The sequence below is a fragment of the Ambystoma mexicanum genome, chromosome 12, assembly GCF_040938575.1.
Source record: "Ambystoma mexicanum isolate Mex_15411 chromosome 12, UKY_AmexF1_1, whole genome shotgun sequence".
Classification (NCBI taxonomy): domain Eukaryota; kingdom Metazoa; phylum Chordata; class Amphibia; order Caudata; family Ambystomatidae; genus Ambystoma; species Ambystoma mexicanum.
Window position 1 is genome coordinate 1,008,198,101 of NC_090936.1, and position 22,014 is coordinate 1,008,220,114.

The window sequence follows — 22,014 nt, forward strand, 5'->3', positions numbered from 1 at the left end:
CAATTAACTGAAGCAAGGACCAGAATATACTGCCTTGAAGGAGAAAGATAAGACGAAGGCAGGTGGTGGGTGAACATAAAATCAAATACACAAATTGTTGAAGAAAAGGCCAATCCACGGTGTCTGAATCACGTGACCAGCCAAATGAACAGAAGCAAGACCCCCACACATACGCATGACTGTGAGCCAGGAGAAGATATCGAGGCAGAAGATACAGTCTTGAGGCCGACCACTGCTAAATAATTGACACATAGCCACTAAAGTAATGATTGATTGGAGGAAGGCCTGGTGAACTGAGGGGCAACCTGCACCTGGTCGACCATTTTGCGTGCTGCTAAGCGAAGTGGAAAAGTATGCATGGGGTTGGTGCCAACCCAATCACAGTAGACCTAGTAATCTAGGTCCTATAGTTAGCGGAACCAATAGGACGTTGTACTTGTAGTGACGTCTGCAGTAGTCATTTTAAAGGTAGGGCTTGGATGCCCACCTGATAGTGTTTACCCGATCCCCACACTCTCTTACCATATACAGATATAGTACATATAGTAAAGTTACCTTTTCCGAACCAATAGAATTGCATGTTAACTTTTGAGCGTTAACACGTCAATGATGACGAGTTTTTAGCATAAATGTTACAATTTTTATGAAGTTTGTTGGAAATGAAGTGAGAAGGAAGATTGCACCATTGCTGATATTCATAACTCCCTGTTTTTTGTACTTGTCATTAACAGGACTCCTTTTGCCAAACCGTTGAGTTGTCCTTATTGATTGGTGTTGGAGTAATGAATCTGAACCCCCATCCATCTCACGGGTGCAGATATCTTGTCTTAAAGTGCTTCTGAGCAAACTGCGACTCTATGGGCCGGTCGGGGGTCTCGGGGCACACTCTTCAATGCGGTGCTAACAGTGTTACCACCACATTTAAGGGCTACAGCCCAACTAGTGATCAGGCCCATACACACTTAATTATATACAATGTTTGTATGTATATATACACAAGCCATTTTAGTTAATCTAAAAACACAGCAACTAGCAATAACATTCAATGGAAATTGGAATTAAATGATATCAGAAACAATAATGAAGGTGAGCAACATTTGCTATGCTTTTCGTGTCCAGCAGACAGAGTGAAATCAATAAAGGTCAGTATCAGCACTTATCCCTTCAGAAAATTGAGTTTGGGGGGGGTGGTGGGGGTTCAGAAAGTTTCAGAGTTAGAACACACTTTAGCAACTGTTACAATAGTCTTTTCTTCCAGAGGGATGTAGGTAGTCTGTGTCCTAGCAATACAAATTGTCATACAATTTAGGACCTATGGAGGAACCAGCGCCGCTAAAGCCAACAGGGTTGAGAAGTGGAGCCTTTAGAAACCAGGACAACCAAAGTCAAATGGATGGTTCAAGTTCTGAAGCAGATCATCAGAGAACATGTTAATTAGTTTAGTTTAGTTTATTGTTTTGTATAGCGCGGTCGGGCCCTGGGGCATCTGGGCGCTTGGCATGGTTACTTAGTTACAGATAATATGGTTAAAGATAATATATACATATACAAGATTGTAGTACAGGATAATATATACATATACATAGTTATTCTAGTACAGGATTTGCAAGATATGTACAGAGCAATTGTGGACCGAAAATAGTCTGAGAATGTTGGATATATACAGAGATATTTGAGCAGTAGGGTTTTTGCAGGTTGTGGTGGCTATGTATATTTATAAATATATGTACAAGTGACACAAGTGAGTGATAGGTGCTGGCTTAGGCTTCTTTGGCGAGTAGCCAGGTTTTAGCATTTTGTCTGAATCAGTGGAAGGATGGTTCGGTTCTGAGAGCAAGTGATAGGGAATTACAGAGTTTCGGGGCAAGCACATGGAAGCTTCTGCCACCTGCTCTTTGGAGCTTGTGTATGGGGACATTCAAGCAATGGGTTTGAGCTGATCTGGTTGGCCGAGATGGAGTATTGTGAGTGAAACTGTCTGCAAGGTATCTGGGGGCTTGGTTGGACAGTCACTTGTGGGCGAGGGAGAGTATTTTGTTCTTGATTCTTTGGGGTACAGATATCCTTTGGGTGGATCGTCTCAAATCTGAGATGTGTTCAGATTTTGGTATATTCAGGGCTGCTCTTAGAGCATTGTTTTGAACTACTCGTTGCTTGTTGATGTTCTTTTGGCTAGTGCCCAGGTAGAGTGCATTACAGTAGTCGACTTTTGAGAGTACTAGTGCTCTGGCTAAGGTTGTGCAGTTGGAGGGCGATAGGTAGGGTCTGCAGGCGTTGATAAGCTTGCATGTGTAGGTGGTAGAGGATGAGATGGCATTGATTTGTCTAGTCAGGGTGAGGGAGGAGTCAAGGTATATACCTAAGATTTTGACGTGGTTAGATACAGAAATGTTGTTGCCGTCAATGGTGAATGTTTGGTCAAGTTTGTCAAGGTTGTGGAGTCTGGATTGGGAACCTACAAGAAGAAGCCCCGTCTTGTCGTCATTGAGGCAAAGTCTGTGCTTGGCCATCCATTCTTGAATGATAGAATAAATGTCGTTGAGGTCTTTGTTGTCAGTGGAATAGTCACCTGTTAGTGGGATGAGTATGTGAGTGTCACCTGTGTAGTTCATGCAGATGACACCCAAATAATCCAGAATGTCGAATAGGGGTTTGTTAAACACATTGTATAATGTGGGAGGGACGCAGGATCCCTGTGGGACACCGCAGGTAACGGGGGCTGGTTCGGCAGCGGCAATGGGTGCGAAGACCCTCATGGATTTGTTATTCAAGAAGGACTGAATCCAGGCGTTGGCTTTGTCAGAAAAGTTGGCTGCAGATGCTAGGTGTTTGCATAGAATGTCGTGGTTTACCAAGTCGAAAGCGGCCGAAAGGTCAAGAAGGAGTAGAAGTGCCAGTTTGCCATTGTCTTTTAGGTTGTCCATTTGTGTCTTGAGGTCTATCAAGGCAGTCTCTGTGCCATTTAGGGCGGAACCCAATTGTCTTAGTCCAAGTAAGCTATTTTTCTCTAAGTGGTTCTGGATCTGCAGGTAGGCTGCTCCATCCAGAATTTTTAAAAGGAAAGGCACTATTGTGATCGGTCTGTAGTTGGTGGGGATGTTGGGGTCCAGTGTAGGTTTCTTGAGCAGGGGTAAGACCCAGGAGTCCTTAACCTTAAGGTACTATGCTCGAAGTGAATGATGAGTTTATGAGTGAGGTGATAAATGGAGCTAGATGTTTGGCCACGTCTTTGATTACTGGGGCCGGGCAGGTGTTGGCTTGGCATTTGGATGGTTTCAGGGTGGATATTATGTCTTCAACCTCTTTGGTGGTGTTAGTTGAACATTTGAATAGGGTATTGTTGTCTATATGTTTGGTGGGTGGGGGTGAGGTTAGGCTATCAGCAATGGTAAGGCTTGCTTTCTTAGACTTGATTTTCCATTGAAGCATGGCAATTTTGCCGGGAAGAGCTTCTTGGATGTTCGTACACCAGGAGGTGTCTTTGGTGCATGTGTCAGGTATGGGGATGGGATTCAAGTCCTCTCAGGATGTTGAAAACCTCTTTCGTGTTGGATTTGGCCTTGCTGATTCTCTCATTGTAGATGTTAGTTTGGATGATTGCTGACTTGTAGTTGTTGGAGGCTGAGGTGTATGATATTTTGTTGATGATTGAGGGGGAGTGTTTCCATACTGATTCGGCATGTCTCTTGTTTTTGGGAAGGATTTTTAGTTCAGGGGTGAACCAAGAATTGAGGTGCGCGCGTGGTTTGGCTTTGTGTAGTTTAAGCGGCGCAGCAATATTGATGGCTTTGAGAATAGTTGTGTTGTAAATGTCTCCTAGATCTGTGGGGTTAGCAATGGTGAGTGTAAAGTTGATGATGGCTTGGAGCAGAGGGATTCGTTTCTCGACTGTGATATTTTTGTAATTTTTTGTGAATGCAGGTGCAGCATTAGATGGCAGTGGTGAGGCTTGTTTATCTTTGTTGATGGATTAAGGTGATAAGGTGGTGGTCAGTCCAGACACAGGGTTTGTTGGATAGAATTGTGGTGTTGCAGTTTAGGTCTGCTAACCAGTCAAGGGTTCTCCCTTTGTTGTGAGTTGTTTGAGAGATGTGATGGGTGAATCCTAGCTCTGAGATAGTGTTGGTGACCATGTTTGCTTTGTCATCTTTGGTGTCGTTATGGCCGAGATTGAAATCGCCTAGAATAAGTATCTGTGAGTTGGGTTTGGTGTTGTTGGAGAGCAGGAGAGCGACATCATTGTTGAAGGAGGAGATGGGGCTGGGCGGTCTGTATATGAGATGGATGGTGATGGTATTCGTGTTGGTTGTGGATAGTTTGATGGTGAGCAATTCTGCAGATGGGAGTGTTTCGTTGAGTATGGGCCTCATTACGAGTTCGCTGGTCCGGACTTAACATTGCTGGTATAACCATAACGGCACTGTTTCCGCGATCGCCAAAATTATGACCTACGAACCCAGAAATACCACCACTATAAACTGCCATCATGGAGTCAAGGCAACAGTAAACTTCACTTGCACGGAAACCCCACCCCGTTACCGGCAATACGTAACACTAAGAGCATTACGAGTATCATGGATATGGAAACACTGCCACAAAAATAGCGCAAAAACCGTGAACACGGTGACGGTATCACGGCCACCGTGAACGTGACGTTAAACAGTGCCTGGTGAGCTGAATCAGGCCACAGGTGCACCAAATGAGCCCAGCTGGACCCAGCAGGCCACTGGGAGCCTACAAAAGGGCCACACCCATGCCAACTCCAAACAGAACTATGCAGGCAGCAGCTCTAGCAGCATTGGGACTGGGGCTATTGAACCAACAGGCAGCACTGCACATGATGGCAGTAATGGTACAGAGGAGGATGAGGCGGAGGAGGCGCAGGTGGCACTTAGCAAACCCAGTACCCATGCCAAACCCTATTGTTCAGCTGGCAAGACCCTTCAGGCAGCCTGCAAACAACGCATCAGGGCCTCACCCTGGAACCTGACCCCAGGACAGATCCACACATTATACCGCCTGGACGCTCCAACAATCATGTACATCACCACCATGATAGAGGACGACATCAGAAGCCACATTGACATCACCACCGCCACCCCACCCCATCCTGAAGGTGGTGTCGGTACTGCATTTTCTTGGCACTGGAACTTATCAGCACACAGTTGGTGAGCTGCACGGGCTATCACAACCCTGTTTCTCAAAGAAATTGATACAGGTACTGGATGCCCTGTTGCGCCATGTGTCGGAACACATCACCCTACCCCGTACCCTTGCCCAGGTCATTGCCACCAAGTTGATCTTCCATGCCATTACAGGCATGCCAAATTGCATAGGTGCAGTAGACAGCATCCACATAGAGCTGACAGTATCACGTGCTATCGAGATGGTGTACCGCAATAGGAAACAGTACCACTCACTGAATGTACAGATGGTATGTGATGCCGGACAAGTGATAACACATTGCTGCGCATGTTTCCCAGGCTCAACACATGACCCAATGGTTCTGCGGAATTCAACATTGCCACGGTACATGGAATGCTACGCTGGACAAAGCACATGGCTATTGGGTGAGTACAACTGCCAATGCACAGGCCCTGTGGAAGGGGTGTGTGTGTCCAGGGCAATGACCTATGTGAGTGGGCTACTACGACTGCACATGCATCACCCACCCACCCATGTAGTGAACAGTCAGCACAACCCACACATCACAAAGCTACATATGACAGGTTGCCACAGTGTGCCCGTAAACACCCTGCCACATGAGACACACAACCGACACTACCACAGGCCCATGCAACTGGAGCCACTCAATACATCCACCCACACTATGCACCACTGCCCCCCCAATGCACATGATGCCTGCACATGAGACATCCTGCATTGACAACATCATTATAGTCAATTGATTGGCTCTTCCAGCGCGGAAAACTTAGAAATAAAACCGCAGCTTTAAATACGTTGTATAAATGTTTGCGGTCGCTTTTGAAGTGACCGCAAACATAAAAACAACGTTGTGTTTGAAAACGCTGCGGTTTTTCTTTCCAAGTTTCACAGGCTCCTCCGGCTCGGAGGAGCCTGAGAAACTCGGAAAGAAAAACCGCAGCGTTTTCAAACACAACCGCGTTGTGTTTATGCCTGCTGTGGCTATCACTTTGGGTCTCCGGTGCTACCCCAGGGGAGCACCGGAGACCCAAAGTGAAAGCCAAGGCAGGCAGAAACACAACGCGGTTGTGTTTCTGCCTAAATCTGCTTTCCCATTTGGGGCTTCAAAAGCGACCGCAAACAGAAATACAACGTTTTTAAAGCTGCGGTTTTATTTCTCAGTTTTCCGGGCTCCTCCAGCCCGGAAAACTTAGAGAAAAAAAAATGCAGCTAGTGCTTATTTTTTTAAAAAAATAAATAGCACTTACCGAGATTCAGCTGCAGCTTTCCTGCTCTGGTCTCCGGTCCCCGTCCTCTGCGTACAGCACCAATGAAGGAAAAGCCACCCAGCGGTAGCTTTTGTTTACTACAGCTGGCTGGCTTTTCCTTCATTAGTGCCGCAAAAGCAAAAGCCAGCACAGGTGGGCATCCATTTCACAAAATGGATGCGCCCATGTGCTTGCTTTTGTGACTTTTGAGCTTGAATAGCTCAAAATTTTACATAGGAAGTTTTTTTTTAAAAAGTGCTAGTATTATTTTTTTTAATGTTGCCTATCTATTTTTAAAATAACATTTTTTACTGGACTATCCCTTTAATAAATTGATGGACTGCAAATGAAATGATGGATGTCCACTTATAAATGATTTTCTCAATGATAATATATTTTTAACATAAAAGGGAAGAAGGTGCCTTGGGTAGGGAAGCTGTACACCCGTGAACACCCACCACCCAAACGTACCCACCCACAACCAGGCCCCAAATTACTAACCCCCTAATGGACCTCCCCCACCACCCAAATGTACCCACCCCCATACACCCTTCTTGTCCATGTATGTGTCCTGCACTGCCAAACACACATGGAATCATTTGGGTGTGCGCTTCTGCGCATGGGCATCATTGCCTGAGGGCCCTGTTAGGCGACTTGAGTGCCTCTGTGGGCTGGCAGAGGTGGAGCTGGATGGGGTGGTGCTTGTGGATGGCACTGTTGCTGGCATAGTTGGCAAACGTCCCAGATATGCCTGCTGGGCAAGTAAATGGACTACGCTATGCTGAACGTCTTGTTGTTGCCCTCCCGGACATGGCGTGCCAGGGTCACAATGGTGGTGGCAAAGCGTCCAATGGACCTGGAGAGCCGATGCACAGATGCACTCTAACTCTCCGCCTGCAGCCTGGCCTCCTCCCGCTGCAGCCTGGACTCCTCCAGCTGCCTTTCTACTAGCTGGGTAAGCGTGGTCTGCTGATCCTCCATCCGCTGCATGCGGGCATTCAGCTCAGCCATGGAGGAGGTTGGCGACCTCATTGGACTATGTAGTGATGGTGAGCTGAACTGGAGGTCTTAGAGGGATGACAGGTCATCCAGGTCGGGCACCTCCCCCCGTGGCCCTACATCAGCCTGCAGTGCTTGGGCACTGTTGTCACTGACTGCAGCCTCCTCCGCAGTGCCGATGTTTTCAGGGGTGGGTTCTGTGGGCATGATGGGGGGCGTGGCACGGCAGCGCGGAGATGGTGGTGTTAGCTGGTACATCCGTACCAGATGCAGCTGGTTGCTGAGCAGCTTGCGTCTTCCACCTGGGCAGCGGTGCTGGGTCGCCCACGTACAAGTGCACATCGCCTCGCCTGTTGGGCATTGTCAATGTCACTTGAAATGGCTGTGGGGACACAGAGGGCATGCTATTAGTTGTGTGGTGGTACCTGATGGGTCAATCACATGCATCAGACAGGTTGATCAGTGACCATTTGCATTTACAGGCATATGACTGTTGATGCCCATGTATTCTCATGTATTCTGGGGGTGTTGCTTATCGTCTCTGGGTCATAAATGGGTCCTTTGGGGCACTCCTGCACTGACTGGGGGGTGGGGGGTCATGAATGGATCCTTTGGGGCACTCCTGCACTGAGTAGGGGGTCATGAATGGGTCCTTTGGGGCACTCCTGCACTGACTGGGGGTGTGGGGGTCATGAATGGGTCCTTTGAAGCACTCCTGCACTGACTGGGGGGGTCATGAATGGGTCCTTTGGGGCACTCCTGCACTGACTGGGGGGGGGGGGGGGTTATGAATGGGTCCTTTGGGGCACTCCTGGCCTCAACAAGTACTCATGGCATTGAAATGTGTGCACTTACCAGCATCTGCATGTGGACTCACTCCTGCCTCAGCATCGCCAATTCCATGGATTGCCTCAAGGTGGAGGACCCTCCTGCAGTGCTCCTCCCATGTCTGCAGTCTCAGTGGTGAAGCAGGCCCTCCACCTGTGCCACTGCTGCGCTGCCGGTGTGCAGCAATTAGGTTTCGCACCCTCAGTCTGAGGTCATCCCACCTCTTGTGGCAGTCCTTCACGCTCTGTGTTGTGACGCCCACAGCTGTGCACTTATGTGCAGCTTCTGTCCACACCTCCTTTCTACGCTGCTGGGTTGCACGCCGTTGGTCAGCGCTGAACAGCATTTCAGCATGCTGCACAATGTGGTCCACTAGTACAATGAGCTCCGCCTCGCTGAAGCGCTGTTTGCGCTGTCTCTGTGCAGGGATCCTGGCTGCCATGGTGGTGGTCTTTTTAGCTTCTCAGTGTGAAGATTTAGCCTGTGCTGACTCTGGATGGCATTGGATTGTGGTTTATATAATGGCCGCCTCTCTCGTTCAGGTTTTCGCGGTCATGGTATTTCCGCTTTGGTGTTCGTGAGGACGGTGGTGGACACGGTTTTTACACTACTTGTGGGGCTGGTATGTCCATTTCTGTGGTGGTTTACGTGGCGACGGTGACACCATTTCCGCGTCCGTGTGGTGCGCGCGACCGGCAGGCCGTAATCGGCCGCTCTTTCCGCAACCTTGCGGATGCGGAAACTGTATCACCGTCATCACGGAATCACTGCATTCCAGACCGGCAAACTCGTAATGAGGCCCTATGTGTCTGATATTGAGGAAGATCTTTGCTATGAAGGCGACTCCTCCACCTTTAGCTGTTCGTCTGTCCAGGTGGTATATGGAATAACCATTTGGGATGGCTAGTGCAAGGGTAGGTCCTGAAGCTGCGTGGAGCCAGGTCGCGGTGATAGCTAGGAAGTCAAGGTAATTGGAGGAGATAATGTCAGCTATGTCAAGAGCGTGTGTGGCTAGAGATCTTGCGTTAATGAGTGCACCTTTGATCATTTGGGTGGTGGACTGTGACTTTCTTTTGAGTAGAAGTGGGGTGGAGTCATTGGGAAAGGGAGTGTGCGAGTTGTCAGGAGGTGCTATGATGTGTGTGTCAGGAATAGCAGAACTAGGTTTCCATTGCGCTTTGATGGGAGTGTGTGTTGGGTGTGTCCTAGAGCCTAGTTTAAGGTTTCTGGTCGTGGTTGTGCAGGGTAGGAAGGTGGAAGGTCTGAGACTTGTGGCTTGGGTGATGCAAATGGATAAATAACTGTTTGTAGGTGTTGGGATGAGTGATTATTGACCATGCTGCAGTGAGCTGGAAGGCAAGGCGGTAGGAACCAAGTTGGGGCTATGTTATCGGAGAGATTATAGCTTGGTAGCGTGGTGCTTGTGATGGCGCGTTGACCTATGTTGGGATGGATGTGTGTAGGTAGGAACCAGGTTGGGGCTATGTTGTCTGAGAGTGTAAGGTTTGGCATTGTGGTGCTTGTGATGACGTGTTGACCTTTACTGGGGTGGTTGCCGGTGGGAATCATGTTATGGATTATGTAATGAGATGTGTGGAGGAGGGATATGTTAAGGAGAGATGTGAGATACCAAAAGACAGTAGGTGTCATTCTTGTGTCTGGCTAGCTATGGTGCAGGGTAGTAACAATGGAGGTGATAAAGTATAAGCAGTGGTGAGGTCTCTGTCGGGAGCAGAAGCGATCAACAAGAGGCACAGTAAATGTGGAGAGGTGAGCAAATTAACTGCAGTGGTGGGGATACATTCGACAGAGTAGGCGGCGGATAATGAACAACAGTATAGTCAGGGTGGGGCAATACAAAGGCACTCTAATGAGGTGTTCAACTGACGCGCTACCTGCGAGGTGTTCCAATAAGGCGTTTAAACCGTGCAGCACTATGTGAACAACATTGTATACGGTGTTAGGCATAGCAGCATAGCAGATAGACACACTAATAGATATTCAGCAGCAATAAGTAACAAATAGATAAGCATGGAAAGTTAATACAATAGTAGATATTCGACAGCGAGCAGGCCCGTTCATTCCGGGTTGCTGTAGCAGGATTTTACTGGCTGAGTGGTGGTGCAGTCTGCCTCTGGGGTAGCGGTTGAGTATTTAATGGGGTGTTATAGCAGTGAGAGGCACTGGGAGGGCACTAATGCAATCTTTAATGATGCACGGTTAGGCATTGCCAGATATACGGAGATTCTGAGTGGGGAAACAATAGAGGGCTAACAGGAATTTCGGCACGTATCGCTGTTCTGGCAATAACTTATATAGTTATGTTCTGAGTTTCGGAGTGGGACTAACAGCGTTAAGAGTGCTTGCAGTGAGTCAACTGTCAATTGGATTGCTGGCGGGAGTACGCAAGGTGTCTCAGAGATATTCAGGCAAGGGTGTATGTAGAGTCTTACTTGCAGAGGTAGCTATCCAAGGGTCTGCGTTGGTGTCCTGGGGGTCGTGCGGCGTGGTATCAGAGGTGACGGTAACATTCAGTAGTTCATCAAGAAACACAGGAGATCAAGAAGAGCCTACCTGGCAGGGAACAAGCTGTAGGCCTGTACAAAGGAAGATTGTAGCACTTCCCAAGCCAGGAGGCACTGAAAATGGCAAAAGGTATTTATACCCCAAACTCAACAGCACCTTAAAGATGAAGCAGAATGTGTGGCTGGATTCCTTCCTGATGCAGTGATGCAGACCCTAATTCCTGCTCCTTGGTCCTAGTGCCAAAAGGGGGGACCTTTGACAGGCTTCTGCAGCAGCAATCTGGAAAGGGACTCTGCAGCAATGGATTCCACCAACTTTATGCAGCTCTTTGTGGTTTTGGTGCCTTTGTCTTAGCACCAAGAGGAATGAATACCCCCAGTTGGATCTTCCTTCGTCACTCGGTCCTGAACTCTGTGATGGGACTTTTGATGAAGAATTTCTGCTTCTGTAGATGCACACGGATGCCTGCGAAGTTTCCACCGGATTCGTTCTTCAGAAGATGATGCACTTGATGATAGCCCAGGTACCCAAGGTATTGAGATATTGCAGCCCAGGAAAGTCCCAGCAAGTGGGGGGATGGCCCAAAACAAAGCAGATCTTAAGGCTAGTGGGTTCTACCAGCCTAAGAGAGGAAGTCGCCCTTGGCAGGTCTTCCCTGTCATTGTGAAAACAGGGTCAGCACAGCTGCAAGGCTTCACAAGTGCTTTCGCGGTCCTGGAAGGTACTGCTGGAGTATCTGCTCATCTTCTGCTTCAGATTCCTTGTTCCAGTGGTCAACTCTGCCTGTATTTCCAAATATCACGCCTTTTATGCAGGATCCCATTCATTCACAGTCATGCAGCTGTCAATCACCTGGGGGTGGCTGTCCTCCAGAACAGCCCGCCGCCAAGTTAGAACTGGTTTCAACTAGGCATTCCTACAGACAAAGGACAGTTCGTTTACCGGCTCCTCCCTCACTTCCTGCCTTCCCAGACACACTGGAGCCTGTCAAAGGCAAAACACAAAAAGGACCCAAACTATTCTAAAGGATAGAGTAAATGGACAGAAGGAACTGCCAGACTAAAAATGATCAAAAAAAAGACAGGGGCCATTTTGAGAAAATGTAAACCCATGGGTGCTTTAGTGCAGCTGAGAAATCAGCCTGCTAGTAACCTGCACAAACAGTAGTAAAAAGTTACCACTGCTGCCAGCCATTTAAGTTAGTGTAACAAAAGGTTACATGAGAAGTGGGGTAAGGAGTTACTATGTAACCCCCCTGCACCCCTCACAAGGCGGTGTGTGCTGGACCCACAAAAGAAAAGGTAAGCAAGATAGAAGTTATCTTACTATTTTTGGGAACTGTACTTGTCACAAGAAAATGTATTTAAACACTACTCCTCTGTGACACTGCACAGAGGATGATGTGTGTCACTAAGCAAAAAGCAGATGCTTATGGAGTTTACCAGACTCATTTAAACAGTAAGAATAAAACATCCCAGTCAGAAAAAAATGTATGAATGAATGGCAAAATGTTCCGCTCACTCAGGAGGTTAACATTAAAAAGAATCCAGCGTCCAGCAAAAGTGCTGGGGGTCTCTAAGGTTGAAGGGAATTAGCAAAGAACTGACATTTTTCCCTAAAATACATGCCCTTGTAGTGGCAACATCACCATCCCTGTAGAGCAAGGACATCATGTGAGGGTACCATAAAAAATGAACATTTTAATTTTCTGGTTATTGTACACGAGGTAGTTTGCAAATATATGATTGAGAGAGACAGAGAGCGAGAGAGGGAGAGAGAGAGAGTGAAAGAAAGAGTGAGAGAGAGGGAGGGAGAGAGTGACTGACAGTGAGAGAATGAGCGAGAGAGAGAGCGTGCGAGAGAGAGAAAGAGAGACAGAGAAACAGAGACAGAAAGAGGTGAAAACCTGCTGTAGTCTATTTTTCAGACCCTGTCCACACCACCGGACCCAGGCAGAGAGGTTTTGTAACCCTGCTTGGAGCTATATATCCAAGCAGCTAGGGCCAGATAAGGAGAGAAAGACAATAGCCTTTTGAGGACTGTATAGCAAGAGAAGACCTTGGTCCAGGAGGGTAATTCTGGTCTAGTGGGTTAAAATAATGCAACCTGCTAAATACCCTGTGCAAAAGGGAACAAATACTTGCTGGTAGGAGTGTACCTAAAGTTATCAGCCTGAGGGTATGAGCCACAGCTAGAGGATGATAAGATCTCACTTGCACTCTAAAGCAAGAGAGGGGGAGAGGTAGTTGCTTGTAGTAGAGACAAACAAATCCCAAGGAGACAATCCTTTCTATATTTCGGAACAACTCCCACACTATAAAGATACTCATCTGTAAACATTTCTATTTGTGGAGTGGACACAAGGGTATGTCAGAAACTATATCACAGAGAGCAGCCATCAAATTAGTAAAACTCAGAAACTCCAAGGTATTCCTTTTAGAATAGAAACCCTGACACTTTTTTAATTTACCTCATCCTAACCTCCTTTACTTTGATTGGCCCCAGGGAAGAATACCATGCTTAGTTGTGAAATGACCGTTATCTCATATGAGTTCAATCCAAAACCTTCCTGGTAAAGTTAAACACGTGACACTGGCATATGTTTCAAAACAAGTGAATTATTGGATCGGCCACGCCCACTACAATCACAAAATGTCTGCCAGCATCTGGTGAAGCTCAGAATTGAGCTCGGTGGACACCAACAGTGTTCACATTTTTCAGGAGGCCTCAGATGAGGATACAGCAAAGTAAAATCAGGTAAACCAGTTAAATGCAGGGGTCTGACCCCGAAGTAGAAATATGGGATTCCTGTTCTACCCCCAGTACAGTGTATCTTGTCTTTGTCTATGCTTGGTCTGTTTTCTATGTCTGCTTCTGCCATGTGGGACTTCTACCTGTGGTAGAAGATATTGCTTAATCTTAGGGCTGGTAACCATGGCAGGGATGTGCTTCAGTCGTCGTTTTACAGTTACAGAGACGCGTTGCAATCACAAAAATGAAGTGGAAGATGGTGGCCAAGAAAAAATGAAAATGTAAGACACAAATCAAGAAGAATGGGCTAGATTGTTTTCTGTTTCATATACAATTCCAGACACAACCCCTTGGCACTCTACCTTTGCAGATGGGGCAGCAGTGTTGGGGGTCTCGTACAGGCCTGGCACAGGCTGGCGGTGGGCAGGATTCTTCCTGGCAGCGGACGTTTCCTCCCTAGTAAGAAGAGAAAAGAGTCATGCTAGGTTTGAGTTACAGAAGCATGGTGTATGTGTGTGTCTGTGTGTATACCAGTCTCCTGAGGTCAAGTCGTTGAACTGCTGAAGTCACCCACTACAAGCCCATCAGGGAAACAGATACTTGTGCAGCTGGGACACTAAGAGATCAGTCAAGGTAATGTATAGTTGATGCTGGCAATATATCTCTGCAATAAATGGCTTCTTTCGGTGGAGGCCTGTGGTAAGACTGGGCAATGACACACGTGACACCAATTTAAGAGGACTTGACAAAATAAGGTTTTAGTCAGTATTCTGGCAATAAAGTGTTTGGAAGAAACGCCTACACAAACTAGGGGCATTTCCATATATAATAAGGACACTTCTGAAGCAATCAGTGTCAGGTATGTGATTACACAAAGTAGGGCTTTCTCCAGGAATTCCACATCTAAGGGTGAATTCCCAAACGAATACAGGGCTTTAACCTAATCTCACAGCCCTTGTCCCTTCAGGGACACCATAGCACATAAAGGAGTGTCCTATTAAGTGGTCAACTGAAAATTCCAAATCCTACTGTTGGCAAGTATTTAGCTTCCTGGTTACCCTAAAGTATAAACACAAACAATGCAAGGATTGGCAAACAAAAGAGTTCCCAAATCCTGCTCTGAGACTGTGAGATGCCCAGCATGAACTTCAGGTCTCTTGCAGACCTTATGTTTTTCATCATTCGCTTTTGGTCCCTCTGAGACCTTGGGTGTCTCAGCATTCACTTTAGGACTCTCCCAGACATAGGGCCTCATTACGAGTGTGCCAGTGCGGTAATAACGTGCTGATACCACATACCGGCACATTACTGCACTGGCATATTCCAAGTTTTCTGGTAGGGTGGTGGATTTACCTCCAGCTCTGAGTTGGAGGTATATCCGCCAGCCTACCAGCAAGAAACTGCTGGTAATTCCAGCCCGGTAATACCGGCAAATCCCCCCATGGAGTCCTACAGGACTCCATGGAATGGGGATTTACCGGCATTTTCGCCACTTGGAATCTGCCGGTAATTCCGACAGACCAAATTGCGGAGACAGTATTACAGTTTGCCAGTACCCCGCCAGTAATACCAGTGGGATACCCGCAAACTTGTAATGAGTCCCATAGTGGTTCTGAGCATTTTCTTAAGCGCTCTCCCAGACCCTGGGGTCCCAAGATTCACTATAGCAGCAATTGGTACTTTTCCTCCATTCATTCATTATCCTTACCAGGCAAATGATAAAACCTTACCCTCCTGCCAGGGGTCTCTTCTCTGGTTAATTTTGAGGAATGTCTGGGAATTTACGCTTCTCTCCAGTTTTACTGCTTGACCTGAGGACCCCCTCTGTCAGGTCATCTCCTCATTCATTTTTCACTCTTGTGGGATAGTTCTCTGGGTTACCGTCTGCAAGATGTAAAGTTGCCAAAACATGAACTACCTCCTCCCAGGTATTGATTTCCCCACGTGTCCAGGGATTCAGGGCCAGCTTGCCAGCTTTCTTCCAATCTGTCTATTTCCCCTTTCTTGGGTAAACCCTGTCTAATTTATAGTCCCTCAAGGATCAACATCTCTCGGCCCGTGGGATTACGTGGGTTCACTGTGTGTGATTTTGTTTCAGGATGTTTGATTCCTTTACGGGTAGTGTTTCTCACAAGGGATTTTCAAATCCGTTGAATTGAGCCTCTCTCGTTGTCTAGTGAGGGGATTTTTCTCACCTGTTTGGCATGCATCATTGTATGTGGCTCGTAACATGCCGCCATCTTGGAACTCTTTCTGGGAGCTTTTGTGGTGTACTGCAGCCGCAGGGAAGCAGCCATCTTCCTTTTCCAGTCCCCCATTCAACCTCAGGGATCACAGTTGTTCCTTGCTCATTGAGTCCGGGAACTTCTTTTCTACCACTAAGGGTGTTTCAGGCTTTGGTCTTTAAATTTTGTTGCCAGCTTAGAGGGAATGGCATGTACACTTCTCATCAGGTTTTCACCATGGGGAATCTGTAGCCGTCTACTCCGGATGCACTTGGGATACCAAAGAGTTATTAATCTCAGGCCAGTGAGAGCAGGAGCTTTTTGCCAGGGTTCTCCTGGTATTCCCTGGGGGAATCTTGCTGAGTGGCTTTGGGGAATTGGTCTGCATCACCCTTTGGTATGTCATACCAAGCCTTGGGGAGGTGCGGGGGAGGAGTAAGCCTGCAGGGTCCCACTCCTTCTACCCTCTAGGAGACACACCAGGCAGGGGCCAGATCAACCCAATTCCTAGAGGTTCATCCTCCCCATATACTATCACGGTAAACTAACTCACCTCACCACCGACCATTAATATGATGTAATAAGGACACACACGCCTGCTTAATAGACTCCATTGAGTATCCCCAGCCACCAGCTTCACTGATGATACTGAAGAAAAGGTTGTCTCACCAAAACACAGACTGCGTGTCTAATATGGTCACAAACAGGTCTTTAGGTGGTCCCGGTTCAGGCCATGGCAGAGCTGCAAAAACCCAAAATGCCTCCTAAAATGAGACCTGTTGGGTCCCTAATTTTAGCCAAGATAAAGTGTGGAAGCGACAGTCCTGAGCCCCTTTCGCTTTCATCCAGTTTCCTGATTTATTCCTCTATACTGTTTGCTGGAACCGGCACAGGTGAGTCACTGTTTTTTAGTTTCATCTGCCCAAGCCCCTCTGCCCCGCTCAGTTCTTTCTCCCGAGACTCCAGATGGTATGAAGCATACAGCTAGCAATTCTGGAAAACATTAATGTGACTGAGTCTGCAGCCATCTAACCAGAGAGAAGGCTCATTCCATATGTGACTCTTTTCACAAGGGTTCCATGTCATTTCAACGCCTGTAAATTACTTTTAAGTAATTACTTTGAATTATCACATCGATAAAATGTGGGAGGTCGCTCTCTCATCCTCTCCCTTCCCCTTCACTACTACACCTACACCAAGCCCCTCCCATCCCCTTTGTACCCCTTAACCCACAATACCTTATCTTTGTTGAAGTAATTTCGAAATGATTACATTGATGTGCATTATTTCAAAGTAATTGCGTTGAAACCACGGGATACCTTCACAAGTTAGTCCACTAGTTATTGATAGTATTTGCTGTTCCTTGTTAACGATATTGCACTATGGACAGCCACAAACAAATGCAGGGTTAATCCGTCTAGTTTGCTGTGCTACCTTTTGCAGACACGCCTTCTCTGTTGGGCTCTTTGGCCTTTGAGAGGGATTCATACTTATTTTGACTTATATATTTCAATGTAGATATATTATATTTGTATCAAGGGTGATTTGCCATGGACATGTGGAGCTTTATAAAACAGCTATATCAAATACAGAACTTGTTTAGTTCTTCTTTTTTGAAGTTTTTTCAGAACGACTGTGGGTGTAGGGTTGTGAGAGGCCAATATCACAGGGCACGCTTGGTAGTGGGGCTGCGCACTAAGTAGATCAGGGGTTTGCTGTAAAGTGTGATAAGCATACACACGAGCTTGCCCAGCAATGAATTGTTCAAACAGGCATGTATATACATGCTCTTCTTAGCAACACATAAGCATTGAGTTATAAAGACTGAGTAGTAAGTAAAACAATATGAACACACATACAACCATAGTTTAGTGTCCAAAATGGGGAACACACCACACTTTTGCATTTACAGAGTTCCAATAATAATATCGTTACATTTATCTTAAAACAACATATCATAGGGTTTGTAACGCTGTAAGGCAGGACGTGTCTACAGTAGCTACACTTAATGAGTGGAACCCATGAACCTAGATCAAGTGTTCCTCAAAGTTCAAGGGCAGTGTACTACTTTATTTATTTATTTATGTATATATTTATTTATTTATTTATATTTATATAGCGTGCAAACAGCCCAGGGACATTGAGGCGCTGTTACTTGCAAGAGCTTAGTTACAGAGGTACAGACGTGGTAGCAGTCGTTGGCACATTATAAATCACTACAAACATAATTCTATCATTACAGTTTATGCAGTTGGTCTTTACAGCTTATGCAGTGGGTCATATGTTTAGTATTCATGCTGATACGAGGGACCTTATGTGAAGAGGATGGTTTTCATAGCTTTACAGAAAGCGATGAGGGAGGCCTCACCTCGGATTGTGGGAGGTAGGGCATTCCAGTGTGTGGGTGCGAGATATGGGAAGCTGGATCCGCCCGCTCCTGCTCTTTTTACTAGTGGCACACAGAGCATGTTGGTATAGGGTGATCTGGTTGGTCTTGTAGAGGAGACGGGGTGGATCCTTTGTGAGAGGTAATCAGGAGCAGTGAGGTGAATGCACTTGTGGGTCAACATAAGAGCTTTGAAGACGATTCTTTCCTTTATTGGGAGCCAGTGGGCTAGTTGTTTGGCCTCCGAGATGTGTTACCTTTTAGCAATGCCTTGGGCTGTACGGCGAGCACTATTCTGTTTGACTTGTAGCCTCTCCAGGTTTTTATTGGATGTTTCTAGAAAGAGTACATTGCAATAGTCTAGCCTGGAGCTGGTGATGGCTCTGGCTATGTTTGTGAAGTTCTCTTTGGAGAGAAAGGGCCTGACTGCGTTGATTAGTTTAGCCTGATATGCGGCTGAGGAGGCAATTGAAACACTTGTGTATAGGCGAGTTACAAATGCCATATCATATCATATCATATCATTTACTTGTCTGTCCATCGATAGGTTGGAATCCAAATAGACTCCAAGATTTTTGACTGAGTCTGTGACAGGTATTTTGATGGCGTCGATGGTGAAGTGACTAAATTGGGAGTCTACATTCTTTAGTTTGTCGGGGGAACCTACAAGGAGGTGTTCGGTCTTGTCAGAGTTGAGGCATAGTCCATTGTCTGCCATCCAGGCTGGCTGGTGTTGTAGAGGTTGTTAAGGGTCAAGGAGTCAGTGTCATAGTTGTCAGTGAAGGTGAGGAGGATCTGGGTATCGTCCGCGTAGTTGGTGTAGGAAATACCCATAGCGTCGAGGATGAGGCAGAGGGGTCGTGTGAAGATGTTGTAGAGGGTGGGGGAAAGGCAGGAGCCTTGGGGCACACCACAGAGTATGATGGTGGGTGAGGCAGAGGCTAAGTCACAGAATACTTGCATGGTTCTGTCTTGTAGGAAGGAGGTGAACCATGCTGTGGCATCAGGGGAGAACTTGGCAGGGGAGGAGAGGTGATGGCATAGGACGTCATGATCTACGAGATTGAAAGCCGCAGATAGGTCAAGAAGTAGGAGAAGTGCCGGTTTGCCCATGTCTCTGGCATCGTCCATCTGGTTTTTCAGGTCAAGGAAGGTGGTTTCAGTCCCGTGTCTGGGGCGGAAACCAGACTGGCGGAGTCCCAGGAGTTTGTTCTCTTCAATGAAGTGCTGAACCTGCAGGTAGGCGGCTTTGTCCAGTATTTTGAGGAGGAATGGGACAATGGTGATGGGTCTATAGTTGTTAGGGGAGGTAGGATCGAGAGTTGTTTTTTTTAAGAGAGGGCGGACCCAGGCTTCCTTGAGGGCGGCAGGGACCTTCCCTGTGGCAAAGGAGGCATTGACAAAGGCTGTCGGGAAAGGAGCTAGTGCTTCAGTACAGTCCTTGATGGTTTATAGTGATAATTTCGAAAACAACAATGTCGAAAGTCATTATTTCGAGAAAAAAAATGTAGAAAAAAAAAATGTCGATTTTTTTTCAATTCGTTTTTTTTTTTCAAAATGGGGGGTTCTCCCCCAACCCCCCTTTTTAAATTTTTTGTTTTGTTTTACCCATTTATTTTTACTCCTGGACCCCAAAATAAATATATAATTAAAAAAAACGGAATTCAAAATTTTTTTTTCGACATTTTCTTTTGACATTTTTGTCATTCGACATGATTTTTTCGAAATTATGACTGACCACCGTCCTTGATGATAGTGGCTGGGCAAGAATCACCTTTACAGTTAGACGGTTTGATATTCCTCATTATATTGATGATGTCTTTTTCCTGTATGGATTTGAAGGAGAAGGGTTGGGGTTGTCCGAGGCTGGTGGTGGGACAGGGATTTGAGTTTTAGGCAGGGCTTGTTTAGTAGCTAGTATTTTGTTTTGGAGAAGGCTCAATTTGGTTTGCATGGATGTCTGAATTTCATCGCACCAGGCTTTGTCTTTGGTGAAATTCTGGGGGGCGATGGGAGTCTCTAGCTCCCTGAAAATGGCGAAGATTTCTTTTGTGCTAGATTGGGCTTCCGAGATTCTGGATTCAAAAGATTTGGCCTTTGCTTGGGCGAGTGCCTTTTTGTATTTGGTAGAGCAGGCTTTAAAGATCAACTTATCTTTGTCAGAGTGGGACGTTTGCCACTGTGTAAGTGCAACCTTTTTTTCATTGCGGAGTGTGAGAAGGTTCGGGGTGAACAAGGAGTTGGAGTGGGTGTTAGGTTTGGATTTATGGGGTTTAAGTGGGGCAATGGAGTTGATAGCTGCTTTGATGACAACGGCCCTCATTCCGAGTTAGGACTACACCATGGAGTAAATAGCTCCATGGTTGGCAACCATGGAGCTATTTACTCCATGGAATACCGGCATGGTGAATGGAGTAATTACCGGTCCATTCCAAGGTTGGATGGACCGGTAATTCCCCATTCACCATAGCCCTTCCCCATCCCCATTTCTGCCCCCATAGGGCTCAATGGGAATGGGGAAGGAGGTAATTACGGCACCGTAAATTACGGTGCCGTAATTTACTCCAAGGTCACTTTGCGGGTCCCGTAATTTACTCCTGCTAAAAGCAGGAGGTAAAGAGGGACCCGCAAAGGGAACTCGGAATACGGAGGTAAGGGATTACCGCCATCGGTGCCCTTACAGGCGCCGGTAATCCCGTACCTCCAACCTCGGAATGACCCCCAACATCATAGGTTGATGCAAGTGTTTCTGGGTCTGTGGAGAAAGGTGGTCTGAAGGCTGGGCCTTGCAGGAAGGGCAGTAGCCTTTCCTTAGTGAGCTGACGGGAGCTTCTTGCGAGGCAGGGTGGTAAGGGTTAGGGGTGACGGACTTGAGGAGCTGGTGGTGAGGATGCTAAAGGTGATGATATGGTGGTCAGACCATGGGGTGGGAGTGTTTCCAGTGATGATGAGTGGACAATTATGCTGTGCGATCCAGTCGCGAGTTCTGCACTGGGTGTGAGTTGGGCTAAAGATGGTGTTCTTGTAGCCTAGTGCCTTGAGGGCTGAATCAAGGGATTTGGCTGCTGGGTCTTTGCTGTCCAGGAGGCCTAGGTTGACGTCCCCAAGGAGAATGGCTTTCAAAAGTTTTTTGAAGGTTGTCAGAGAGGAGATGGATGAGAGAGGCTTGCAAGTCTCCTGTTGGGCCTAGAGGGTGATAGACAATGTGAACAGCAATACAATGGGGAGAGAGGTTGATTTTGACTTGGAGGTAGTTGTCGTTGTTGTATAAGGATTGCTCTACCTTTCTAATGGAGAGGCAGTCTTTGGCAATGATTGCTACACCTCCACCTTTAGAGAGGCTGCCTAGTGATGGAGTACCCAGGGGGGCAGTGCAAGGGAGAGCGCAGGGCCAGAGGCTTCTTGTAACCAGGTTTCTGAGATCATGAGCAGATCGAGGTCATGGGTGGTTATGAGGTCGTGGATATCCAGAGCGTGGGAATTGATGGACCTAGTGTTGATCATGGCGCATTTGAGGTGGGGTTCTGTAACGGCTGGAGAGCGGTCCATGGGGAGAGTGGGTGAGGTGGTGGGCGTGGTCGCGCTGGGGGAGGTAGAGGAATTGCACATCACAGATTTTGCACTGGGGGACTCATTTTCAGTGGTGGTGGACACAGGTGGAATCACAATTGGTACAATATCATTCAAAATGGGGGGTAGAAGAATTGCACATCACAGATTTTGCATTGGGGGGCTCATTTTCAGTGGTGGTGGACACAGGTGGAATCACAGTTGGTATAATAGCATTCAAAATGGGGGTAAAAGAATTGCACATCACAGATTTTGTACTGGGGGGCTCATTTTCAGTGGTGGTGGACACAGGTGGAATCACATTTGGCACAACAGC

General features: G+C 46.9%; 1 protein-coding gene across 1 annotated transcript in view; it reads right to left on the bottom strand.

Annotated features, from left to right (window-relative positions):
* The window catches only part of KCP (kielin cysteine rich BMP regulator), an 823,409-nt gene that overhangs the window by 263,018 nt on the left and 538,377 nt on the right, over nucleotides 1–22,014 (bottom strand). The window contains exon 27 of the mRNA XM_069629543.1: nucleotides 13,880–13,973. Coding sequence (XP_069485644.1) covers nucleotides 13,880–13,973 — 94 coding nt within the window. The remainder of the gene's footprint in view (nucleotides 1–13,879; nucleotides 13,974–22,014) is intronic.